Here is a 27286-nt window from a genome sequence, read left to right as displayed (position 1 = left end):
ATTAGACGAATATATTGTATAAACTAAAACTTTGAAATAACACTATTTCGAGCAACATATCGAAATATATAATTCTTTTTTTTTAATATTTACAATACCCCATGAATAAAAATACGTCAGATTGAGTTGTGTGAGAGCAACGTTTAGCCTCTTTTACTTCGAATCTAAATGATAGAAACTCAATAGGATTGATCCGATAAAACCTATCGTTCACGAAAAATATTGTACCTCACAATATTTATTAACTTTCAATAGAAAAGCATTAGTTTAGGCTTCATCACTTGATATCATTTTTATTTTCGTAATTTCAGTTTTAGAGAACCGTTCCTAAACGATACATCGTTCTTAATGTTTAATAAAATACATAATACGTAAGGAGCCAAATCCAATGAGACCTTATGATCTGAAGCGTTTTCATTTTGATTTTATGTTCTTTAGATTGTTCTCAAATCTTAAAACAATCGATAAGCTTATGCTAGTTTTAATAATCGGATAAAATGTTCACGCGAAAATTATCAGTTTGTATAGACTATGACTGAATAGTCTATACCAGTACAGTACTATACAGATACAGTACTTGATTTGTATAGCAATAAAGGTTGCTACAGAAAGTTCTAGAAAGAAAACAATAACTTATCTGACTTGACTGCATAAAATAAGCTTACAAACCATCAGAGCAGTCATCATAGCATAGATATTATTTTAAGTTTTACTTATTTATCTACTTTACTACTTCAGAAAAAAATGAGCATCAACAATCGTATTGTTCTTTACAAAATCGATTGGAAAAATTCATTCGGTCGTTAAATACATACACTATTACAAAGTTATGAGCGTTTCTAAGAACAACAATACAAATGTAGTTTCAATCAGCTTATTATTTAATAAATCATTAACGACTAGTATTTTTGTTTGATGGAATAATACAGAGCTGATATAACCCCAAGTTGTGTATAGTTCATCGAAGTATATACGACGCAACTTAGATATAGCATCGGCAAATTCAAACAAATAAAACCGATTACTGCCGATTTTTGCAATAAATTTAGCTTCCTATCGCGCCATTCGACGCTATTCGTCGCTATAGTTTCTGTCGTCAGTGACGTGTCAAATTAATGACACGTCACATTACAAGTTATTACGTTTGTGTTAAGATCATATTCACATAAGAAATAAATATTGATAATTTGGGATAGCGTTCTCAATTCGGGTGTGATCGGTTTCACGAATTTTGCCGATGCTACATCTAAGTTGTGTAGTACTATAAATCGACTACGAAATTAATTGGTACGAACAACTCTATGTTATATACCGTCTCGATGACATCGTTCATTAAATACTATGTTAACCGATGCACAATATTTATTCCGAAGTATGTGATGCATGTGGAATTAATTTAATTACCCTTAAGATAATCATTGAACGAGATATAATGGCATAATTTTTACATAACAATTATCTACAATATATTATCTACAAATCTATATCTAATGTACATTGTTATACAAATTGTACTAACGGAATCACAAAATATATTTTATTATTAACTATATTACAACAAGCAATACAATATTTATTGTCTAAAGCCATGGGGTGTTGCTCGAACAATGAAGCTCTATATTTATTGTTTACACCTAGCCAATTTAATATTAAAAATATGCCGTATATTAAGGGCATAAGGTTCATTTTATATAACATACAAATATTTGTTTTTGGAATGGTAAATTACATCAAAAAGTGTCATGAACTTGACCTTGTAATTTTAAAGTCTTTGTCAGTCGGCTTGCGACGTTAATATGAATACACTTTACAAAGCTCTTTAAATATATGTCATACCAAAAATTGTACGGCCTAAATGTTCTCAAAACTGTTTTAATTGTAACGATTAATTAAATATTACAAAACTAAGTTTACGCTTTAAATTAATTTTGTGACTACTTGTGACTATTACAATATATTTTCTATGAGTGAAATTTATTAAATAAAAAAAATGATATCACTAAATAAATGTACAGTCGGGGTAAGAAAAGGTTCGTCGCTTAAGATCAATTTTCGTGTGCTCAGTATGAGCGATAATCTGCTTTACCGACCGAGAATATATGACACTGACAGACATATTTTGACAATTCAGTATATCATATCTAATTTAAATATGGAATGTCTAATTACGCCACTAAAAAGTTTTTATATCAATATAAAATAACACGTAGTCCAAAGTTGTTACACTATTTTGAACCAAGTTATCACACTATGTAAGTTTAATTGTATATGCATTTGTCAATTTAGTGCTTTAGTTTCAAAAGGTAATAAGAATTTAAGACTTGATAAAGGAATTAATTTGAAAAGTGACGGTTTTTTTACTCTGACTGTACTTTAATAATTTACAGGCGAAAATCTGCAATTGAAGTACACATGCCTTAAACTTTAGTGACATTTTCTTTAAAATGAATTATAGTACGACACAACTTATATGTAGCATCGGCAAATTCAATAAAACCGATTACTGCCGATTGACACAACCAATAGAAATAGCTCCCTATTGCGCCATTCGACGCTATTCGTCGCTATAGATTCTCGCGTCAGTACAATTCGAAAAAGCAAGTGCATATAAATCGACGTGTCAAATTGATATCGATAATTTGGGATAGTGATTAGATGATTCGGATGTGATCGGTTTTACAAATTGCCGATGCTACATCTAAGTCGTTTCGTACTATACATTACTTTTATATGATACATTTCTGATAATTATCAACGTCTCAATATTGAAAGTACAATCGCCATTTAATTATGATATGCACTTTATAACCATTAATCATAGTCTATATTTCACTGAAAATAAGCTGATTCTCTTATATAGGGCAGATAGCTTTACGACATTTAGGACGTGAGCAAGTCACGTGACCTTCTATGAAGAGATGAATACAGTTAAGGAGCATCTCTTCGTCTAGTTGCCGGCGAACCAGGCAAGTAACCTTTTAGTCAGTCGAAGGTAAGGTCGTTTGAGAAGTGTCGGGACAGCTTGGCGACGTCGAGCCCCGTGAAGTCCGTGAAGATGTCCGTCGTGGCCGTGGACGGCTTGGACGCGCCGCCCGACGTGCTCGCCGACGCCTCGACGCACGGGTCGATCGCTACTAACCTGTCCTCTTTGCTGCTGACCTCGAACGGTTCGGATATACCTGAGCGGGAAAGAAGATATCATTAAATCATGTAAAGAAAAGGGACGGGTATATGAGCAGTGGATAATTCTATTTTGACTACTTTTATCTTTGTACTTGGTGGTAGGGCTTTGTGCAAGCCCGTCTGGGTAGGTACCACCCACTCATCAGTTATTCTACCGCCAAATAACAATACTCGGTATTGTTGTGTTCCGGTCTGAAGGGTGAGTGAGCCAGTGTAACTACAGGCACAAGGGACATAACATCTTAGTTTCCAAGGTTGGTGGCGCATTGACGATTTAAGGAATACTTAATATTTCTTACAGCGTCAATGTCTATGGGCGATGGTGACCACTTACCATCAGGTGGCCTATATGCTCGTCCGCCAACCTGTACCATAAAAAAAGGAAAAAAAAAAAGACGTACGTAATATATTTCGTATAGAGCGGGAAAGAAGATATCATTAAACCATGCAAAGAAAAGGGACGGGTATATGAGCAGTGGATAATTCTATTTTGACGTACGTAATATATTTCAAATAGAGCGGAAAAGAAGATATCATTAAACCATGTAAAGAAAAAGGACGGGTATATAGGCAGTGGATATTTCTATTTTGACGTAGCGTTATATACGTAATATATTACGTATAGAGCGGGAAAGAAGATATCATTAAATCATGCAAAGAAAAAGGACGGGTATATGAGCAGTGGATAATTCTATTTTGACGTAGCGTTATATACGTAATATATTTCGTATAGTGTGCGTAAGTGGCCATACAGATTAATAAACCCATACAGATTTCAATTACGATACAAACGCCTGATGACGACGAAACAATAAATGTCGCGTGGCTTTTCCTAACGTTTATTGCGGTACACATAATATACACAAGGTATTGGATATATTAATCATATTTTTTTAGAAAGAAATTGGAAGGATTTTTTTACATTGAACGCATACAATAATCGAATTACTTTATCATTGCTGGTGATAATTATGTAGGTAACGTTACTTATTTCATTTTAAATCACCAATAAATCAGTATATTTGCAGAAAACCAAAGATCCACGGTTGGTGTTCCATAAGAGCGATGGAGACCACTACAAGTCAACAAATCAAATCAAATCAAAATAAACTTTATTCAAGTAGGCTTTTACAAGAACTTTTGAATCGTCATTTTACAACCAAGTGAAGCTACCACCGGTTCAGAAAGTAGATTCTACCGAGAAGAACCGGCAAAAAACTCAGTATTTACTCTTTTTTAACATTTAAAAATACAAAGTCATGTAAGTTAAATACAATTATTTAAATTAATATATCCTGCGTGGAAGACAACAACTGAGTTAGCGGGCGGCATTCCTATTGTCTATATATATATATAAAAAATAACATATCCTGACACCCACTCGGAAAGGGATTTCGGGATAAAAATGAGTAGATACGTATTTAAGCGTTTTTTAGATATTATACCCAAAGTGGTGATATATACAAACGCGGTATACCAGAGGTCTTAAACTAACATGACATTTTGAGTTAGTTTGTATTCTATCAACTGCTAGTTAAATATAAAATAAAAACACAATACAAACCCAGAACACTCCTGACATCGTTGTTCGGTTGGCTGAAGTATATGAACCTGTAGAAGCCAGGCGTCCTCACTCCGCTGCCGACGGGAAAGCTCAGCGTTATCGTCCGAGGCTGACCGGACTCCAACGAGTCTTCGGTGAGGTTCACTTTAGCCAGGTACTCGTACGCTATGTAATCATCGAGGTTGTGGAAGTTGGCCTGAAAACAAAATTACAAACATTGTAGAACCAAACAAACCATAGACAATATTGCACATGTAAAATATGGAATATTTTATTCTTATTGGATTTTATTAAATAAGTTAATACAACCACAAGGAGGCTTTATTCTTATTGTCTTTACTTAAAATAATTTTGCCATTGTATTGAAACTACATCTTTGGTCGACATATTGAATAATCTAAAAATGAAATATGCCAAAAAATCAGGAATCTAGATCAAAATAAGGGTGCAGGCCCTGACGGGATTCCACCTTCTTTCATAAAATTATGTGCTCAAGAACTTAGCACTCCACTGTCTATTCTGTTCAACATGTCCCTGAACAATGGTATCTTCCCTAAATACTGGAAAACTGCCTATATTATACCAATTTATAAATCTGGAGACCGTTCACATTGCGAAAATTACCGTCCTATCAGTATTTTGTCATGTTTCTCCAAAATCTTAGAATCTATCGTATACGATAAAATTTATCATCACGTATATCCGGTACTGTGTAACAAACAGCATGGCTTTGTAAAAAATCGTTCCACTACATCAAATTTGTTAGAATATAAGAACTATATTTGCAACACTTTTGCGAAATGTGGACAAACGGACTCGATATACACTGACTTCTCAAAAGCGTTTGACAAGGTAAACCACATATTGCTCTGTAGCAAACTAAAAGCATACGGAATCCATGGCTCCTTATTAAGATGGGTAGAATCATACTTAGACAGGAGAACACAATTAGTTGCAATCAAAGGGTACACTTCCTCCCCCGCAACAATTACATCTGGGGTACCACAGGGGTCGAACCTTGGACCTTTATTTTTCATATTATTTATTAATGACCTAGCTAAAGAGTTGTCGTGTCAATTTTTACTATACGCCGATGATCTCAAAATGTTTTCTTCGATTAATAACGTCAATGATGCTATATCTCTTCAAAAGGACTTAGATACTCTTTCCAGATGGTGCACTAATAATCACATGACGCTAAATATAGAAAAGTGCTTCGTAATAAGCTTTACACTGAAAAGATCGAAAAAAGTACTTTTTGATTACACTATAAACGAAAACATACTTTCACGCAAATCCACCGCAAAAGATCTGGGAGTAATATTTGACGAAAAACTCTCTTTTAGGGATCATTACGAGTACATAATTAACAAGAGTAACAGATTGTGTGGATTCATAAGCAGGTGCACTAAAAGTTTTAAAAGGCCTAAAACTACTATACAACTTTACTGTTCCATAGTTCGCAGTATTTTAGAATATAACTCGGTTATATGGTCACCTAACTATGCCACTCACTGTGAAAAGGTAGAAGCCGTACAGAAAAGGTTTTTACGATTGCTCAGTTCTCGCTATCAGTACGGACGTAAACTCGAATGCTACAATGACAGGCTTAGTCATTTTAAATTACAAACACTAGAAATGCGTCGTAACTGCAATAACTTAGTATATTTGCATAAAATAATACACGGTGTTATTGATTCACCCTTGCTTTTAAGATCCATCAACATAAACACCAACTTTAAATACCGACACCCTAGAATATTTACCCTGGACGTATACAATAACAACATATCATATCATAATCCTATCGGTCGTATCTGTCGCGCATATAACAAATTTTTTCTCGAAAAGGACGCGGATGAGGGTATTGACATTTTCAACAATAACCTAAATCTATTTAGAAAACAATTGGTTTCAATATTTTCAATTAACAAGTAATAATAGTGATTAAATCTATTTTCTTATTCATTATTTAGTTCCTCATTTCACCATTTCATAATTTCATTTTATTTTTCACTGTCATAACTTGTTCATATTTTTCTGTATATTTTTTTCTTTTCATTTATTGTTTTTTGTAATGTATACAATGTATTCTTAAGTGCTGATGTTATTTGATTTTTATAAGTGAAATATTTCGTAATAGTAATAATCTGTTTTGTGGACCATAAATAAATAAAATAAAAAAAAAAAAAAAAAATCTATCTTGTTCATTATTAATTCGCGGAAAATGTTGTTTTGAATGTATATTCCTATTCCAAACAGAAGAGTTAAAAAATCTCATTAAACGTCTGACATCGGCGCATTATAATTGGTCGTGATTAAAAATTTTATAATTTTAAAAAATTATAGAAAAATCAAGAACTGTTTGAGGCGTAAAGTAATAGTAGAGTATTGAACAAATATCATGGCATATGTAAATTTATTGGACTAGGCTATAGAACTTTAATAACAACAAAATCCCAATATTTTAGTCGTAGAACATTATATAATAAATAAATTAGTGTTAAATATACCACTAATTTATTTATTCTATCATGTTTTACCGTTGCAGGTTTTTTGAAGGGTGTACTGGTGTCATATGCTCAAGAGACCAAATCTCATGTCTATACACATATGAGATTTGGTATCATGTTTGGCGGTGCATTGCCGGTGTAAATAATGGTTTTACAGATTACAATGCTCGAGCCAATGGACTGAGATTTTACCGTCAGAAATAAAATACACCACACTTCCTAAATTAAATTTAAAAATGACATTCCAATCATTCTTTTTTTAAAGTAACCTAAAAATATCTTGGTCATAATAATTATAAATTATAAAAAATAATAATAGCTTACATCATATATCCCAATCCAATCATTAGGATTGATCTCAACGTCGGGGGACAGCGTGCACTGCGTCCTAAAATCTGCATCTCCGATGTACCAAATGCGAACGATTGGAGCGAACTCCACCGTCTTAACTGTGAAGTTTGAGAACGCCTGAAAATAAAAAATAAATTAGTGACATTAAAATCTATGGGTCTGAATAAATGTAAAAAAAAAACGACTATTTTAAAAGAAATAATAAAATATCTGATATAATAAGATAATATCTGATTTTAACTATTTACACCTATTTACAGATTTGTGGTACAAAATTTAAAATTCACAAACAATTATCATTAATCATGCAATTAATTACTATTGTACAGCCTTACCTCATCAGCTTCAGATTCATTTGAATCTGACATGACATTTCCTCCTATAGCAGAAAATGCAGCGATTGGTTCAATCATTGAAGCTGTAGCAATACCTTCAGGCTCTATTACAGCTGATCGCATGCGTATCTGTGCCTTCTTGACCTTCGGCACAGCTACTGAGTAAGAGGTGCGAATCTACCGTGCAATTAGTTGTAAAATGTTAAATGGTATGATAAATAAAGCAATTATTTTTTGTGTTAGATACTTAAGAGCGATATCCAAAGACAGAATAGCACATAGAAAGCACTGAGAAGAAGAAAGACATAAAAGCATCGCTGATTGATTATTTACTGTCTCTAGTCTCTGCTCCTCCCACTAGTTACTTGGCAAAATTACAGTAAGTTGCTTAGAATGGTAAAAAATTATAAAGAAGGTAGCATTTGCTAAAAGTATCGTGAAGTATAAAAAGCATTGGAAAGCCTACAACTCTTATATCTTGTCGATGGAAATAAGTAATAAATACATAATGACCGGTTTCTGTACAAATTTCTGGTAATGTCAAAATTACAAAATAATTAAGCTACTTATAGCAGTTTGACGATTATTTAAGAGCTAAATAGCTGAAAAAAAGATGAATTATGTATACTGAAGTATCCGTAAAATAGATATCACACATTTCAGTTCGAACAAATATGTCGAATTAGGTTAAGAATCAGTGGCGGATTTACCAATAGGCTAAGTAGCCTGGAGCTTAGGGCGGCAAATTTAGAGGGACGGCAAATTTAGCCCAAATATGTCTTACAGAAATTTAAAAAAAAAAACTTATAATTATATGTATACACATAACGTCCGTAATCCTTATTTTCGTCACAACATAGCGGGTTGGAAAAATAATCTTGTAACTGACAGAAATATCACCTAGTTGATGATTTGATATGATTATATCATACTAATAACGGGAAAAAGCCGATGTAATAGGACGATAGAACACAAATCATAAATGTTGCAAAAAAAAAGTGGGGGACGGCAAAAATTGAATAGCCTACTAGCGGCAGAAATCCGCCACTGTTAAGAATGTGCCGTAGGTACTTAAATAAATACCTAGTAAATTCCCTAATAGCTTTCCTCTCGTTTTAAGGAGATTTTTTTGGCAAATAACACATAGCGGATTCGTTTACATGTAGGTCACAGAAATCCTGAGAAAACCTGCATGTGTCAGATGACACATGCAGGTTTGCTCACGATGTGCTCTTAGAGCGCATTGCCGTGCATGCGGTATTTAATACAAACGGGTGATATAAACATAAACTCAAGGGTGTTGGTCCAGATATAAAGACTATCTTTGGTAAAATCCACTTTTTATATCTACTGGACTATTCGTAAACTACGAATAGTCCAGTCCAGTTTAAGTTAAACAATGTTTGTGCAAACCGTGCAACCCTTTAGGAAGCTGTTATGCATATCGCCTAAATATGCATAGAGCTTTTTCTTTATTACTGGTGGATTTTCTTTTACCTCATACTTTAAACTATGTAGTTTCAAGTGAAATATGTGTCATTTTTTACTTATGTAATGAAAGCAAAAACAGCTTTGTGCAAGCCCATCTGGGTAGGTACCACCCACTCATCAGTTATTCTACCGCCAAATAACAGTACTCAGTATGGTTGTGTTCCGGTTTGAAGGGTGAGTGAGCCAGTGTAACTACAAGAGACGTAACATCTTATATCCCAAGGTTGGTGGCACATTGACGATGTAAGGAATTGTAATATTTCTTACAGCGTCATTGTCTATAGGTGATGGTGACCACTTACCATTAGGTGGCCTATATGCTCGTCCGTCAAACTATATCATAAAAAAAAGAAAAAAAGCTAAATGTCGAATTACTTAAATTTTTCGTGACTTACATTCCATTTTAATAGGATTTGATTTCTTTTTTCAATAGTATATTTCTCTTTACTTTACTGTTACATAATTCGATATTTTAATACGCTACTCAGAAACCGGTCTTATGCGTTTCGACAAAATATATTACACTTTAAAATAACTACATCATTCCAAAACAATTTTACTAACAATTAATTAATAATATTTACAAACATGCAAGTATAAATAGGATTAATCGTTAACACTTTCTCGTACGAACACAAAGTAACCTTACGACAACCTTGAACTCAAAACTACATGACTTGACGGCAACACTTGCAGCTCTACAACATAAATCATTAAATGTGACGTCAGAACGCTTCAAAAAATATTGAAAACATACTACACGTCACATATGTCAGTATAACTTGAACCCTATTCGTATTGTGATAAAGTTGATTTTGTGTTGCAGAAAGTAAGCGATAATTACATTAATAAGCTGAATGTTATATAGGGTGTTAATCAAAACTAACCTTAATGTTAAACTGCGCGACCACGGGCTTGTGGTCACTGACCGTGTAGTGCGGTATGTGGTGGTAAGATACCAGGTCGGCTCTGAGCGTGATGTTCTCGTAATTATTAGCGATCACTTTATATAATATTCTGTCCGTCCATGATGGTTTGCGTCTGAAAATATCAAGATTATTACTATTTAATTATTCAATATCGGCTGCATTTATTTTGTGTATCAATTCATAAAAGTTTAAGTATTTTTTAAATGCATATTAAATTTAACAAATAACATTGTACTGCAGCATTAAAAGCGTGCGTAAAATATCTAGATCTGATTTCAATTTGATATTTGACCCACACGTACTAACAACCGTAAACAGTTTAAATCTATACTAATATAAAAAATACGAAAGTAACTGTCTGTTACTCTTTCACGACCAAACTATGGAAGTGAATTTGATAAATTTTCGGTCTCAGTCTCTTTTCAACCGACTTCCAAAAGGAGGAGGTTATCAATTCGTCTGTATTTTTTTTTCTGTGCTTATCTCATGAAGAGCAACCTCTAAAACGCGAATAAAGCGGCGAATAACAACTATATACAACTAAAAGGATCAAAGTAACAAAAAATTATCATAATTTCTAAAACTATAATAAAGTTTCAAAAGCAATTCAGTAGAAACTTTTGTAAGAACTATTTTTGAATTACCTAACTAAAAACAATTATTTATAAAGGAAATGAATTATATAAAAACACTAAAAATACTAAACATTTTAATTATATCTTTAACAATAATATTGATACCAGAGTTGGGAAATTAAATAGCCACATTTAAAACACACGTCGCAAAGACTTATACTTGTTTTTACACTATCTATATTTTCTCATAGAGCTTAAAATACCGTCCTTGGGTTAAGGAGTAACAATAAGACCTTTTCTGTGTTTATTCTGTCAAATCTAGCAACTTAACTATATTCTAATTCTTCCCAGTTCTGACTGGTTTTAATAAAAAAACGTCCAAACATTGTGATGCTGACTGTACAATACAGTATGTTAAATATTCTTAATTATTGGTTACACTAAATAAAAGTTAATCCATAATTTTTATTCATAAAATAGTAGTTGTTCCTTTTTTATCATAGGTAACTTATTATCATAATATCTGCACGTAAAATGATCAATATTTTTACGCCATCATTTTATTAATACCTTATCAATTTAAATCTATATCTTGGAAAGATAGCGCTATGTAAATGTTTAGTCACACCCACGGCTCGTACTTACTTCAAGTCGTAATCATCAGTGCCCATGTGAAATTTGTAAGTGGGCGGAAATCTTATCTCTGGTTCCATAAATTCAGAGAACGCTTCCCCGCTTTCTATCACCGCAAGCAGTTGATCGTGCTTCAGAAGCGAAGTGTACTTGTCCTTTTCCACCTTCTGTAATGCTTCCACGATTTCCTCCGATGTTGGACTACTGTTCGCTGGGTGGTGAGTACGGAAATTCAAGTCACCTATCCAAAACACGTAGCTGAAATTTGATTATGTTTCAGTGGAAAATATCCTGTTAATATTTACAGATCTTTATTTATAAGTTATTTTGGGCCACCTGATGGTAAGTGGTCACCATCGCCCATAGACATTAACACATCAATACTGAGTACTGTTGTTTGGCGGTAGAATAAGTTATTATTCGAAAGACCTCAAATTTCTATATAATTTTCTCAATTATAATTAAAATTTGTATTCGATTTGATGACTCCGTCTAGATTAATATCAATTTAAAAACCGACTAGTTCTGTTTTATGTGACATTTTTCTGATCGTTGATACAGGAAATTAGTTTTTGCTGAATATCTTGGATATCATTAATTTCAAGTGAATAAAAAGAATAACACCATCAAGATGTTTATCATTTGTTTCAAATAGATTTAATTAAATAAAATACTAAAATTATAATTCATTTTCTAGGCTCAATTATTTTATTACAGCGAAATATTGTTACAAAACGAGGATAATATAGTAAAAACTATTATTTTTTTCCGTTTTCCGCATAGAATTTAATGTTTGAAATACATAATAACATAACTAGAACCTTTTACCTATTTTATTATTACTATAAGCATATTGTTTATAGCATACAATTGCAGTATATATTTAGAAACTAATATTTAATATATTGTTAGGTCATAAAGCACGAAAGCGAAATGAACCATTTCTTTTTAAGCCCATAATGCCAACTTATGCATCACTAAATAAAATTTACGTATATCGAGCATTTGTTTTATATACTTCTGATATACAATACCGCCTGAAAAATTGATGCGTAAAGTAACAAAAGAAAAATTTAAACTAAATGTACAAATTAATTGAATAACTATTCTCATAACTGTCTAAAAAATATGTATATAGATTGTATGTTTAGCTTAGCTTGTACGAATTAATATATATTCAAGCCGTTTATCGTGATTGTTTACGTATTAAAGCATAAGCTTAACATAAACGCTATTCTAATCACAGAAAGATAAAATACAAATAAATAAATTTTAATTTATACGATACAATTGGTCGACATCGTAAATAGATATGTTAATTTTTTAAATATTACAAACAGACACTCTTGGACATACTATAAAAACTCGGCGAATTTGTTGTCTGCATTTTGAAGTCAAATTAAATTGAACTGAAGTACTAAGTAGAGTCGAGATGGCCCAGTGGTTAGAACGCGTGCATCTTAACCGATAATTGCGGGTTCAAAACCAGGCAAGCACCGCTGATTCATGTGCTTAATTTGTCTTTATAATTCATCTCGTGCTCAGCGGTGAAGGAAAACATCGTGAGGAAACCCGCATGTGACAAATTTCATAGAAATTCTGCCACATGTGTATTCCACCAACCCGCATTGGAACAGCGTGGTGGAATATGTTCCAAACCTTCTCCTCAAAGGGAGAGGAGGCCTTTAGCCAAGCAGTGGGAAATGTACAGGCTGATACTAAGTAAGTTTAGTTTTTTATCTATATTAATATTATAAATGTAAAAGTATCTCTGTATGTCTGTCACTCTATCACGACTAAACCGCTGAACTTGCTATGAAGCAAATTTTAACTCCAAGAAAGGACATAGGTTACTGTTTTTTTTTTTAATATTCGGTTTGGCATATGACACAACTCCACCTGATGGTAAGTGGAAATGGAGTCCAAATAATAATCTAATTTTTGCCTGACACATGACAACCAATACCCTTAAAAGCGAGCTAGCCGCGGGCGACTCATAGTTATAAATAAAGATGCATCAATCACGTACTATTGAGATGCATAATTGCATAAAATCTATACAGATAATAAAATTGGAGTGTCTGTATGTAATATTAAAATGGCCCTTTTTTACTCATGCATATGTATGTATACATGGTACATATAAAGCAATTTTTGTCTGTTTGTTTGTTCCGGCTAATCTCTGGAACGGCTGGACCAATTTTGACGGAACTTTCACTGACAGATAACTGATATAATAAGGAGTAACTTAAGACTACAATAATATTTTTTTGTTGAATTCAAACGCGTAAAATTAAATGAAATATTAACAGAGCTGTGTTTAACAGCCAACCAAGCACTATAAAAGTCGCAGGCACTCCTAGCATAACCTTCAAGCTTATTTGAAGGGGTCAATGGATTTTAGTATTGCGTTATAAAGCGCCATTATTATTTTATTCACTAACTCCTTCGATTCACTCAAACTCAACTCGACTTCGATTAGAATAGGTATAGCCTATTCTAATCGAAGTCGAGTTGAGTTACAAACTCACTATGTATCAATAAAAAAAAAACAAGTTCATAGTTTCGTTTATATTGCTTCGAATTCGTAGAAATATATTTAAAAAAATAAATAGTATGGCGAAACCACTTCAAGTTAAGAGATACTAAGCTTTTATAGATAACAACTGATACTGATTGATAAGGAATACGCGTTACGCTTCTAACATTAAAACCACATTCGAGACAACTATTAAACATCAACTTGTGAGAAAAGATTTAGATTTGTAACTAATTATGTATATTCGGTACAAATACACTCCATAGATAGATGGATATCTACACGGTACTTTGTTAGATAGCATTTCCTTTATTCAATCAAAATACTTTAATAATTTAAAAAAGATAAGTTCGATAACAATGCTGATTAGGTAACTTCTTAAATTAGGTTATTAATATAAAATTATACAAATATGTATATTATATAGAAGCCGTTTATCACTATTGTTTACTAAACTAAAACAATTGTCTTTATCGATCTAGCGCCTGTATTTACCACATTAAGTCACTATTTGTGTTTAAACTTAGACAAATTTTCCCTAACTACTTATCAATAAGTATATTGATGCATGTTCGCCTATACCAATAAATACATAAATAGTAAAAGTAACACTGTTCTTTCAAGGCCAAACCATTGAACAGAATTTGATGAAATTTGAGATTAACTAGCCATGTCTTTGGGACAAAACGCAAAGGACCGAGCGTCAACTAATGTGATTTCATTCGTGCGAACGCACTGCTTCAGAGTGGACGCTTTCTCAGTTATTGAATAAAGTTTTTTTTTTTGCCTACCCTCAATAAAATAATAAAATGTAAACATGTCTGTAATAAGTAAAGAATCGGAAGGCGAAATTAATAATTTGTGTTACAATGAATTTGATGAAATCATAAGACGGGAAAAAAGACAGCGAGAAGAAAGTTCGCACAACAGCAGTGGTGCGAGTGTCGATGAGGACGGGTTTACGACGGTGACGCAGCGGCGCGGTAAACGGCCGGCTATACGTAAATCGAGAAGTAGTGATACAGAAATGATGAGTGAACCAGAGGAATTAGAGAAGTTTGAGGTTAGTGTTACGTCAAAAGTTATTTTACCTAAACAAATGGCATTAGCCAAATTATTGAGAGAAGAAAACATACAAAAAATATTAAACGTTAAATATAAAAGCCCTTATAAAGTGATTATAGAGTTTGAGGACAAAGAAAACGCTCATAAACTTCTGACTAATAAAAAGTTTGCTGATCTAGATTATAGTTGTCAGTCAACTCAAGGGTTACTATCTATTTTTGGCTTAGTAAGGAATATTGATTTAGATATTAAAGAACAAGAATTGAAGGAAAGTTTTGAAAGTGAAATAGAAATTTTATCAATAAAAAGATTAAAGAGGTGCTTGGACAATGGCGACTGGGTTGACAGTGAAACAGTAAGAGTGTGTTTTAAGAGTTCCACCTTACCCTCGTATATTCTAGTATACGGGTGTAGATTTAAGGTGGAACGATTCACATTTCCTGTCACGCAATGTTCTTTCTGTTGGCGCTATGGTCACTCCAAGAAATATTGTTCTTTGAAAAAGGAATTTTGCCCAAAATGCGGTAAAACTCATCCTAACTGTGAAACAAAAATATATTCCTGCATTAATTGTAAAGGAGATCATATGGCCCTTGATAAGATGTCTTGTCCGGTGTTTTACAAAGAGAAGGAGATTAGGAAAATCATGTCTGAGGAGAATTGCAAATATCGAAAAGCTTTGGCTATATACAACAGTAAACTGCCTTTAAGTCAAGTTGGAAATAATGAAAAAAAGACACCTGAAGTAATCAATTATCGCCGCCCAAATTATGAGAACTTAGATAAGACGTATAGAGATGCTTTAGTTAATGAAACTGAGAGTCATATAAACAATTTAGAAGAATTAAAAAATAGCGAAAAAGAGGATGAAAACATAAAAACGGCTGTATCTGGGGTGCAAAAAGTTAGAAGAAAGAAGAAAAAAGGGAATAATGGCATAGGCGCAGTTTCGGACGTCGAATGCATCACTGAAAACTTCGGAAGAGAAGAATGTCAAGAAGAAAAAGAGTATGAAAAAAAGAAAAGAAAGAGGTTTGACTTTACTTAACTGCTCTATAAAGTTAAAGAAATATTCTTCTCATCGTCTACTTTTGAGGATAAAATAAATCTGTTTATAAAAGTTTTTATTGAAGAAATGAAGATAATTGTGATTGGCTTAATTAAGAATAGCGACATTTTACAAAACTTTTTTAATTTTTACAATGGCTAGCAATGTCAATATACGATCTTTGAACATAATTCAATGGAATTGCAGAAGTTTGAAACCGAAACTAACGATATTCAAAGCATTTTTAGATCAAGAAAAGATACATATTGCAATTTTAAGTGAAACATGGCTTTGTAGGGAAGATGATCTTAATATTTATGGATACAATATATTTAGAAAAGACCGAAGCGATGGTTACGGTGGCGTAGCACTGATAGTACATAAAAGTATAAAAACCAGTCTTTCTGATTTTAAAGTTAACAGTATAGGAATAGAATTAATTTGTGTCAAAGTTCTTAACTGTAGTAATTTAAAGAAAATTGTATCTGTTTATTGTCCTTCATCTGTTCATACCACTCAGGCCGATTGGGATGGAATTTTTGCAGATTTTCGTAAAAGTAGTTTAATTGCCGGAGATTTTAATGCTCACCATACCAATTGGGGAAATAAATGTGATACAAGAGGTAACCAGTTACAAGATGCATGTTATGAATTTGGTTTAGTTTCAATTAATAACGGTGAAACAACGAGAATTAAGTTAAATCAGAATGTTTTGCAAGAATCTTCACCTGATATTACTTTCGTATCTTCGGATATAGCAATTAACTTTAAATGGCAAGTTACCAATGAAAACTTTAGTAGTGATCATTTAATAATTAAGTATTCTTTAAACTATACAGAAGAAAAGTTACAATGGATTAAAAAACGGAATTATAAAAAGGCTGATTGGGTTTCCTACCGTGATACTCTTCAAGAATCGTTTCGACCTCCTATAAATATCCAAAATATACAACGACGATATGATCATTTTATAGACAAAATTAATATGGCTGCTAATAAACATATACCAGATTTAAAATTATGTGATAACCCGACGTGTAAATTTAAACCAAAGTCTTATTGGTGCCCGCCCATATCTGAGGCTGTTGCCCAGCGTAGGCTAGCATTAAAGATGTTTCGCCGCAATCCAACACCCGACAATCTTAGTAAGTTAGAAGAAAAAATTCAGCAAAGTACACGAATCATATCTCGCTATAAGTCACTTGATTGGCAAGACAGGTGTAACGGTATTTGCGAGGAGACGTCAAACCCCGCTATGTGGGATAGAATGAGATGGGCAAAAGGTTATAAAAAACGTCAATTTCAGCCATCTGAGATACAAAAGATAGAGTTATTGCATATGCTAGCACCCGATTTTGTTTTAGCATCAGCGCCTGAATTAAATTCCAAAAATACTGTTTTGGAATCAAATTTTACTCTGCAAGAATTAACAGTTTGTTTAAAAAAGAAAGACACAGCACCTGGGGTAGATGCAGTGACATTTTCCATGATCTATAACTTACCTTTAAACGCTAAATTAGAGTTACTTGAGCTTTATAACCGCATTGTGTTCACCAACCAAATACCAAAACAGTGGCGAGAAGTTAAAATTGTTCCGATTCCAAAACCAGGTCCTAATGACTCTGTAGAAAATAATAGTTTAAGACCTATTGCACTCATTTCATGCATTTGCAAAATTTTACACTCAATGCTAACTAAACGTATTGAGTGGTTTGTCGAAAAAAATCAGTTATTGTCTCATAACGTATTTGGCTTTAGAAGAGGTAAATCTTGTTTAGACTGTCTCACACATTTAACTTCGTATATTCAAGAAGGTTTTTCTAATAACGTGTCTACTCTAGCTTGTTTTTTAGATATAAAAGGAGCGTATAATAACGTTGTTATTACTGAAGCTATTCAAAAACTTGATAATATTGGCGTTGGTTCTTCTATATGCAGGTATTTATGGCACTACCTCAGTGAAAGACACCTAAAAATTGTAGGTGATAATAAGCAAATTTCAGATATAATTAGATGGACTAATATGGGCTTAGCACAAGGAGACCCAATTTCCCCACTCATATTTAATATTGTAACTCGAGAAATAACAGAAAGCAACATTCCAGATGTAGTCATCAGTCAATATGCCGATGATTTCATGTTGTATGTCAGGGTAGCTAATCAGCAAGAGCTAATTTACAAAATGCAAAGTGCTATTGATATAGCAGTAGAAAAATTAAGGCTGATTGGTTTAGAACCATCTCCTAGCAAAACTAAATTATGTTTGTTTACAAGACAGCGCAAAATTCAACAAGTAAACCTTAAAATTTATGGTCAATCTGTAGAAGTTGTAAATTACATAAGATACTTAGGCGTCTGGTTGGATAAATCTTTGAGGTGGACAAACCACTTAAATGAAATTTGTGAGAGATCTACAAAATCTCTGAATATTCTTAAAACTTTGTCTGGAGCAGGCTGGGGTGTTCATCCGAAACATTTACGTAAAATATATATCGCGTTAATACGTAGCAGAATGGATTTTGGCTGTTTTCTGTATGATAACTCTGCTAAAACTAACCTGACAAAACTCGATAAAATTCAAAATCAAGCGCTCAGGATCATAGGCGGTTTTATTCGTAGTACCCCAATACACGTAATGGAGAATGAAATAGGGGTGACACCTTTGTTCATTAGACGGAAATATTTAGCATACAAGTATTGCATTAAGGCACGTTCACGGCATGATTCTGTAGTTATGCTCTGGCAGTCCTTAGATGCAGTGCTTAACTCAAGATATTGGCACAATAAAAAGAAACCCTTACTTGCAACGATACATAGTGAAACCAAAATTAAAGTTATAAACAGCTTTTCAGTGTTGGAGTTGTTCTCATTGAACACTTGGATAAGTAATATTAAAATTGATGATATAATAATGCCTAATTTAAATTATGTTAAAAGTTCTAAGAGATCGTATGAAATTGACACTCTAAAAATTGAAATTATTCAGGAAATCAATAACAAATACACAGAATTTTACAAGGTCTATACTGACGGTTCCAAAAGTAAATCCTGTGTAGGTGCTGCTTTTTACGATCCGAAACATGACTACTACAAAACATTTAAGATTAATGAGTCAGTATCTATATTAACAGCTGAATTATTAGCTATTTATGAAGCGGTTAAATACATTTCCGGGACTAACGTACGAAAGTCGGTTATTCTCACTGACAGCAAAAGTGCTCTTCAACATATTATTAAGTGTATTAAAGGCATTAATGGAATATCAATAGCATACAAAATCCTTAGATTGATACAAGAATATGAAGGTAGGGACATTGTTTTAAAATTTCAGTGGATTCCATCCCACATTGGTCTGATTGGTAACGAGGAGGCGGATCGATTGGCAAATTTAGCTCTTAGTATTGGAGATGTTTATCATATAAAACCACACTATACTGAAGTTTTTGCAAAATTCAAAATTATTTGCGTTAAAATTTGGAATGAGTACTTTAATGAGAGATCGCTTCTTAAGGGGATTTGGTATAGGACAATTCAATCTGAGCCTCCTCGGATACCCTGGTTTGTAAATAGTAATATTAATAGAAATAAGTTAGTCATAGCATTTAGACTTAGATCTGGACACATGCCACTAGGCAAGTTTAAGCATCTGATGAGGAAAAGCGACACTCCCAATTGTGAAGTATGCGGTGTATTAGAAGATGTTTCACACTTATTGTCGTCATGTGTCCGTAACCACAGTTTGAGAGAAACACTAAAATGCGAACTTAATTTAAATTTATTTAACATTGGCGTTTTTAATTCTATTCTTAGTAAGCCTTCCAGTATTTCAGCAATCAAAATATATGAATTTGTTAGTAATTCTCTTAAACTGATTTAGTCCTACTCTTTTTGTTTGTATTTAGCGTGTAACGATGGGGCCGACATATAGGATGCCTAGAAAGGCCCCTTAAAAAAAAAAAAAAAAAAAAAAAAAAAAAAAAAAAAACTAATGTGATTACATATTTATATGTATATTATAAATTTACTATAAGTTTATAAGAAATTTTGAATTTGAATCACACCATATAAATCCGATCCTACTATCTAATAGTACCTATAAATGCGAAAGTTTGGGAGGATGGGTGTTATTTACTCTATGACGAAAAAAGTACTGGACGGATTTGAAAGAAATTTTTACAGTAATATAGGATGTACATCATAATAATACAAAGGCTACAATTAATAATAATTTTATGCAATTTGGTCATTATATAACGATACATATAAAGAACCCGTGCGAAGTCGGGGCGGGTCGTTAGTAATTATATATCATACTTACTCGTGATATAGAATATTTGAAGTCTCGGTAAGATGATAGCCGTGCTCCTTGATGATGGTGTTGTAATCGTTAATGCGGTCTGCTAGCAAATGCTCGTGGGCGGTCAAGTGACAATTCACAAAGCACACCGAACATCCGTAAATATTGAACCTGACGCTCACAGCTCCTTTGTTACCCTACAACAAATAACAGACACTGTACAGAAAGATTTGAATCATTACACGAACTGGGTGCAGTACTTCCCAATTTAATTCACTTTCGAATTGAATAAATACGTTATATAATAATGTAACAACGAACATTATTACAATTTTAAAATGTTTAATCATCAATGAAGTTTAATTTTTTTTTAATTCAGAGAATGCCTATATTTTCAAGGAAACAAAACTTAGCTTTTATTTCGATATGACAGAATTAAACTATTGACGCATCTATTACGGTTTAGTTTATGTTACGACAACTGTAAATTGTAACTTCTAATCTAGCTTACTTGTAGGTCTTCCTAGCGTTAACCCATCAGTTCCAGTATAATCTTAAACAATTGTTAATGTAATCGCTTCTTAAGTGAATTATATGTAGCATTGGCTTAACATATTTTACTTCGTGTCAATATTACTGAGTATGTCATTAGAAAATTTAAACATAATAAAAGAAAATTGGCAGGAGCTGGATGCAAGTAGCCGAAGAAAGACTACAGTGTCGTGATTTTGGATCTATGTCCAGCAGCAGACAAATATGCCCATATTCGTCCAATGCTAGTGAAAAGAAAATTGCAACAAGAAGTTCGAACTTCCCATATACCTCAAAGTATTTATCACGTTACATTTAAATTTTGCACATACTTCGTTACATAAAAATTTAAAACAAGCGAATGGCAAGCGAATAGTATAAAACAGTATCTTAATTTAAATTTTTGCAGTCGGTTCTGTGTTAAATTTTATTCATAAATGGGACGACTTTCGGTAAAGCCAATTTAAAAAAACTATTACACCCATTTACATAAAACTTAAAACAGAAGTTGTAGCCCGGTTCGGAAAAGGATTAGTATATATCATTACTATATAAAGTAGCGCAACTCAGTTTCAACTGCTTTAAATTTAGAATATTGACACGACGAACGTGAATTTTACGTTCTTGCCAAAAATTACAGGAAAATAATAAACAAAACTTGTATTAGTATTATATGAAGTTATGATAAGATTATTTTTGTCATCAGAAGATTAAGAGAACTAAACATGATTTCCTTCTCTAATTTTTATAGTTACAACACATTCATGTCTCACAGTTGGACAAGTTTTTTCTGTTAAGGAGCCTGTATAATTGCTTTCATATATTATTACTTAATATACTTATATATTATTACTTATATATATTATTACTTATATATATTATATACTTTCCTAGGTGGAAAGCAATTATTCGAGATGTAAGTATATCTTGCAGTGGGTATTAGACACATAATTCAAGCGAAATAAAATCATTCGGCACTTGACTGTTTGACACGTACATGTGTCTAATTTTGAAGAAATTCTGCCAAATGTGAATCTACCAATCCGCACTGGAGCAGCGTGGTGAAATAATACCTAACCTTCTCCTCAAAGGGAGAGGAGATCTTAGCCCAGCAGAGGAAATTTACAGGCTGTCACTATACTTAACGAGCACGACATAATGGAGGCACTTTTTAAGTTAACAAATTTGGTGCTTATTTGAATGTTGTAGGGATGTTTAAAAAACCACGACTTCCATTTAAGCCATCTCGTCTATATATCAATGAAATAAGGGGTAGTCAACAAGTCAATATTATAGATTTCGATCTAGCTATTATCTTGACAAGTTGCAGTATTATTAATCGTATAAATCATCACACTGATATTTTAGAAATATATTTATATACTTGCGTCAGAGCTAACTGATTTGACGTTAAGATAACGTCTTTTGTATTATTTTTTGTCTTGAGTTTGTATTATATTATTTGTCCATCAACTTCAAATGGCATGGTTTCACAAGTATTACAAAAATCTCACGGAGCATGTCTACGTATGCTTATTATATATTACGTTACAAACTTGTTACGCGTATCTGAAATAGTTTGTGCAACGTAATAAAACAAATTCGCACCCGCAAACTTCGTTTAAAATTTACTTTTAGTTTACTTTGTCATTCATCGGTTCTTATAATCATAGTTTGAAGATATTTATTATTATAACAAGAACAGTTATATTTTTTATCTTCCCTTTCAATTACCACAATTATTTCATTTACTTGATGTTTATATTCAGATGGAGAAGATAACGGATTTCGACCCATTGTTTTTATTATGACATATCCTCATTATACTAACATCAAATATTATAAGACCAGTAGGCATCGACTGCTGATAATCTTACCTAACGATACACGTCTTTTTTGTCACACGTTTAAACAAATATTTTGTAACATGTGCAAAACTATTGAACCAAATTGCAAAACACTAACGGCTAGTCATATTTGTGAATTAGATAATGTGATGGGTAGATATATATTTTTTAATAAAATAATAAATGAAGCACATGCAGGTAACTAACTTCCATCGGTGATTTATATAGAAATGGCTGATGATACTGCACGAAGACATACAAATTTAAAATGGACAATAATATCGATATCAGACAATTAATACAACCGATTGTGAGTCATAGGTAATATTTTACAGATAATGACGTTTTCACCGAAGATATAATAGATATTCATGAAAATCGCGCATGTTTGAATCGATTAACGTTTGGCGTGTAGACTATCTTGAGATACTGAGGCATATAATATTCAGAGACGGATCCAGGTATGAGGCTAGCCAATACTCAAAGACCGAAGGAATAATATATTTTTATTTACGACATGTCACAATTGTTTGAGAACCCTGTACTGACTGATTGATTAATGTATTATAATAATCTAATAATAAATTGTTATGATTTTGTCATGCCAAATATGGAGTACAACTAAAAAGACGATGTGCTGACAGCACAAACTAACGTTAGCCGAAACGCATCATATGAAATCATTAGGCACAAATTTGAATATTAAAAATTGACAACTATGTGCATACATATTTTTGTGTGCTGAATTACATAATTAACAAGAGCTAACGGGATGACCTCTATACGTTTTATTTCCAAAATAAATAAGTTGATTACCAAAATTACACTGAATAACTTGTGATTGACAATATATAATCTTATGATAGCGCAAAAGTAATGACAGATGATAGCTTTTAATATGATGCAGCACTCAAAAGGCTTTCGGCGCCTGAACGCTTAAATTTCAACTACGCAACGGATTTGGATGCGATTTTCATCAAAAACAAATTGATTTGTGAATTGATTCTAATGCGTACATGCTTATTTTAATTAAAAAAGCAGTAAATTGTATTTTTATATGTTTATTCTTGAGTCTAAAAGTTGTTGTATATAAATAATAAATAATAGCATTATCGTAACCGTGTAAAGCCCGGACCTACCTATTATATTATCAAGCCTAGTATATTATAGTCCAAGTTCGTTCTTACTTACTTTTTGCTTTTATATATAGCAGTAACATTTTTAATTTTCTATTTATAGAATTCGACAAACCATATTATACCGATAACCATAGAACTGCTGCTGTTTATGATTAAAAATATATTGATAACAATTTCTACATTACACCATTATTCTAGATTGACTAGCGCAGTATATTCCGATCCAATTTATAAAAAAACCCACAAACTGAAGCCTTTTACTGAACGTATATAGATTGAGGTTTTAAGTCTATCTAGTCATTTTATAATGTATACAATAAATATAGATTGTGATCTAAAGTTTCAGCTGCCACTATGGGGCATTTATTCATTTATTGTATAGTTTGACTATAAAAGACCGCAATATTATCTACTTAGCCCATTAACGTTTCGTAGAGTAATTGATTAAACAAATGTCTTTTTCTATCGATTTTCCAATTTAAAATGACGGAAAGAGAGAAATCGTTAAAAACGTTTATGAGTAAGGTTGCATATGTTTATCTACTACGTAGCAAGCCGTAGCGAATCGATAGTTTTATAACTCAACATAAATAATGAGTTATCATACAACTGTCTCTTCGGCCTATAATTTCTCCTTATGATAATTTAAAAGTTTTATGATGAACAAAAGCTGTATAGCGAAGTCATAGTACAGGTTGCGTAATTCGATAAATCAACATATTATTACTACTATATCATACTTGGATTCACGAATGACATTACTTTATGGCAGAGCAGTGCATACTCTAAGCGTATTTACGTGTTACGTATCTCGATAATAATAAATAGTATAAAAAAACACTGTAGGCAATATTATGCAGTACAACCTTTATGATAAGTGCAAATATCAATTTAAGCATACAAGATTTTAATGAATATTTTGGACTATGACCTTGAATATCTTAAGAATCTGGCACAAAATATTACTATTAAGGTTGATTCAAATTTTAAGATCATTATCATTCTGAGGTTGACCCTTATTTCTAATAGCTAATTAGACTATTTCTAGCTGACTGGCCTAATGAGTTATAAAGTATGTTTAAGTGTTATATAAATATACAAATATATTATTAAACAAAAATTACACATTATTTCAACATAATTAGTAAGAAGTTGGTCCAATAACTCCTTTTGTTAGACTCTTAAAGTAAATAAATGAAAACTTTTTTTATATAACAATAGATTAAAACTTTGCAATAGTTTAATATCATTCAGAGATATATGACAGTAACCTTATTTACTTTTCAGCCTTTTTTTATGTTTTATTGCAATGACCAAAATTGAAATTTTACTGACTATTTATTTATCTCATTTTATATATTTTATTTAAGCCCAAATTACACTAATATTGATTATAAATAACTTAAATTTTGAAAAAAGCACAGAATAATATATAGTCCTTGATAATATGTATTTTTACTGATATCATTTCTTTTCCAATTTTACAATAATATCTCCAAGTTTCAATTTATGTGAATTGTTCATATTTTATATAATATATTAATTTTTAAAAAAATACATTGTTATGAGAATAAAATAGCCTGCAAGTTAGTGTTAATTTTTTTAAGGTTTATAAAGGACTCCAATGTCACCAAGATGCACATACAAGGATGTACCAACTAGATTTTACATTTGTGGTTTCATTACTTTTAGTTATTTTCACTATCAATGATAAAAATGAATCAAGAGAATATTTGCCGAGGATTTCAGCAAAAGATAGCATTTTATTCATATGCATTACTTGCTACTTTAATAATAAAAACACAGCTCTTTTATTCCGGATATCATTACATACATATATATTACACAATTACCAAATTAAAAATTAAATATTTAGTTTTACTTAATTCAAAGAACCTGCAAAGCAACCATAACAATGTTTTGCATCATACTTATATTAAGTCAGCAAGCTCAAAACAATTACACACCAATAATTAATCACAGTAACATATTCTAGGAATTATAACAATTATAAGTTATGGAAAATCAACTCACCCATAAACCACCCAGTCCTGTTTTAGTGTATTGTGCCTCGATGTCTCTGAGGTGGACCACATGTTTCATTTGCGTGTACACGAGCAGCATGATGCCTTGTAATCTTATGTTTTTAGCAACTATAAATCCCTGCCTACACAGGATCTTATTGAACATTGATGTCCATTGATCAGTGAACAGACTGTCCATTAGCATGTTCTGTGGTTGAGATTTTACTTCTTGTAATCTAAAAAGAATTTCTTTCAATTATATCTAAAGTAGGATAGAAAGTTTTATACATGTTTTTATATACTTTCAACTAGTAGAAATCTTATCTTGTTTTGACCTCCTTAAGCCTTGTTAAAATTAATTAATAATAATATTAAAAAACTGAGTGAAGCTAGAATATAATTCACGTAAATAAAACGTACCCAATAACATAAAAATCTGGTAAAGGTTTGTTTTTATTAAACTGAGATGGAAAATCCAATAATGAGTTCAGGTCTTGACCTGGAGACTTAGTTGCGACATTCCAGGTCACGAAATAAAATCTGGAAAAATTTGACATCATTAATACTATATCAGTAACAAAGATTATTTTATATTTAAAAATAAGATATTTTGTTTATGTGTATCACTTAATATTTACTCACTTCAGGGTATCCATTATTCGATATCTGATTCAACGACACTAAACAAGTCAATTAAAAACAACTCTATTATGATTCTTGGGATTAACAAATGTTTTTAAAGAATTTTACAGGTGAAAGATAAGAATGTACTGATTTGAAAACACATTCGACATCATCACAGTACTGAACTACTGACCATTATCAAATAAAACTAGAAGCAGAATGACAATTGACAAATTCAATCTAATTATTGCCAGCTTATCGAGTTACCTAATTCCGAATATTAAATAATATCTAGTGTAATAGTAGAATAGAGTTCATATTAAAAATATTCAAAATAAATTATGTGTACAATTTAAATTCTTCTATATCATTATACATAGATATTTAGTTAAGAAAACTCTTTTAAATTACGTTAATTGCAGTTTAGCTTATAATTTTACAACACCTCTAGAAATATAAGTGAACTTTAAAATAAAAATACTTGAGATGAAAATCAGACTAAAAAGAGTTTTCTGCTTATGTTTGTGAAAATTAAAGTAAGGTGGAAAAAAACTATAATATTACCACTCCTCCCATATCATAATGTGACACAAGACGA

The 27286-nt window shown here is 32.0% G+C and overlaps 1 protein-coding gene across 2 annotated transcripts; it reads right to left on the bottom strand.

Moving 5' to 3' along the window:
• Positions 1-2670: 2670 nt before the first annotated feature.
• LOC124534352 (inositol polyphosphate 5-phosphatase K-like) lies at positions 2671-26891 on the bottom strand. Of its 2 annotated transcripts, XM_047110144.1 has the most exons (10): positions 26707-26891; positions 26485-26604; positions 26075-26300; positions 20545-20720; positions 11587-11832; positions 10325-10478; positions 7947-8123; positions 7585-7728; positions 4748-4943; positions 2671-3179 (listed from the first exon to the last, which is right to left on the bottom strand). In XM_047110144.1, the coding sequence occupies exons 1-10, from the start codon at positions 26718-26720 to the stop codon at positions 2983-2985; spliced, it is 1650 nt and encodes a 549-aa protein (XP_046966100.1). In that variant the 5' UTR covers positions 26721-26891; the 3' UTR covers positions 2671-2982. The 2 variants fall into 2 exon arrangements, with proteins under 2 accessions (XP_046966100.1, XP_046966101.1); XM_047110145.1 differs by lacking the exon at positions 7947-8123.
• Between the last annotated feature and the right edge of the window lie 395 nt (positions 26892-27286).

This window comes from Vanessa cardui, chromosome 12 (genome assembly GCF_905220365.1).
Source record: "Vanessa cardui chromosome 12, ilVanCard2.1, whole genome shotgun sequence".
NCBI lineage: Eukaryota > Metazoa > Arthropoda > Insecta > Lepidoptera > Nymphalidae > Vanessa > Vanessa cardui.
This window is presented reverse-complemented; position numbering and strand designations above follow the sequence as displayed.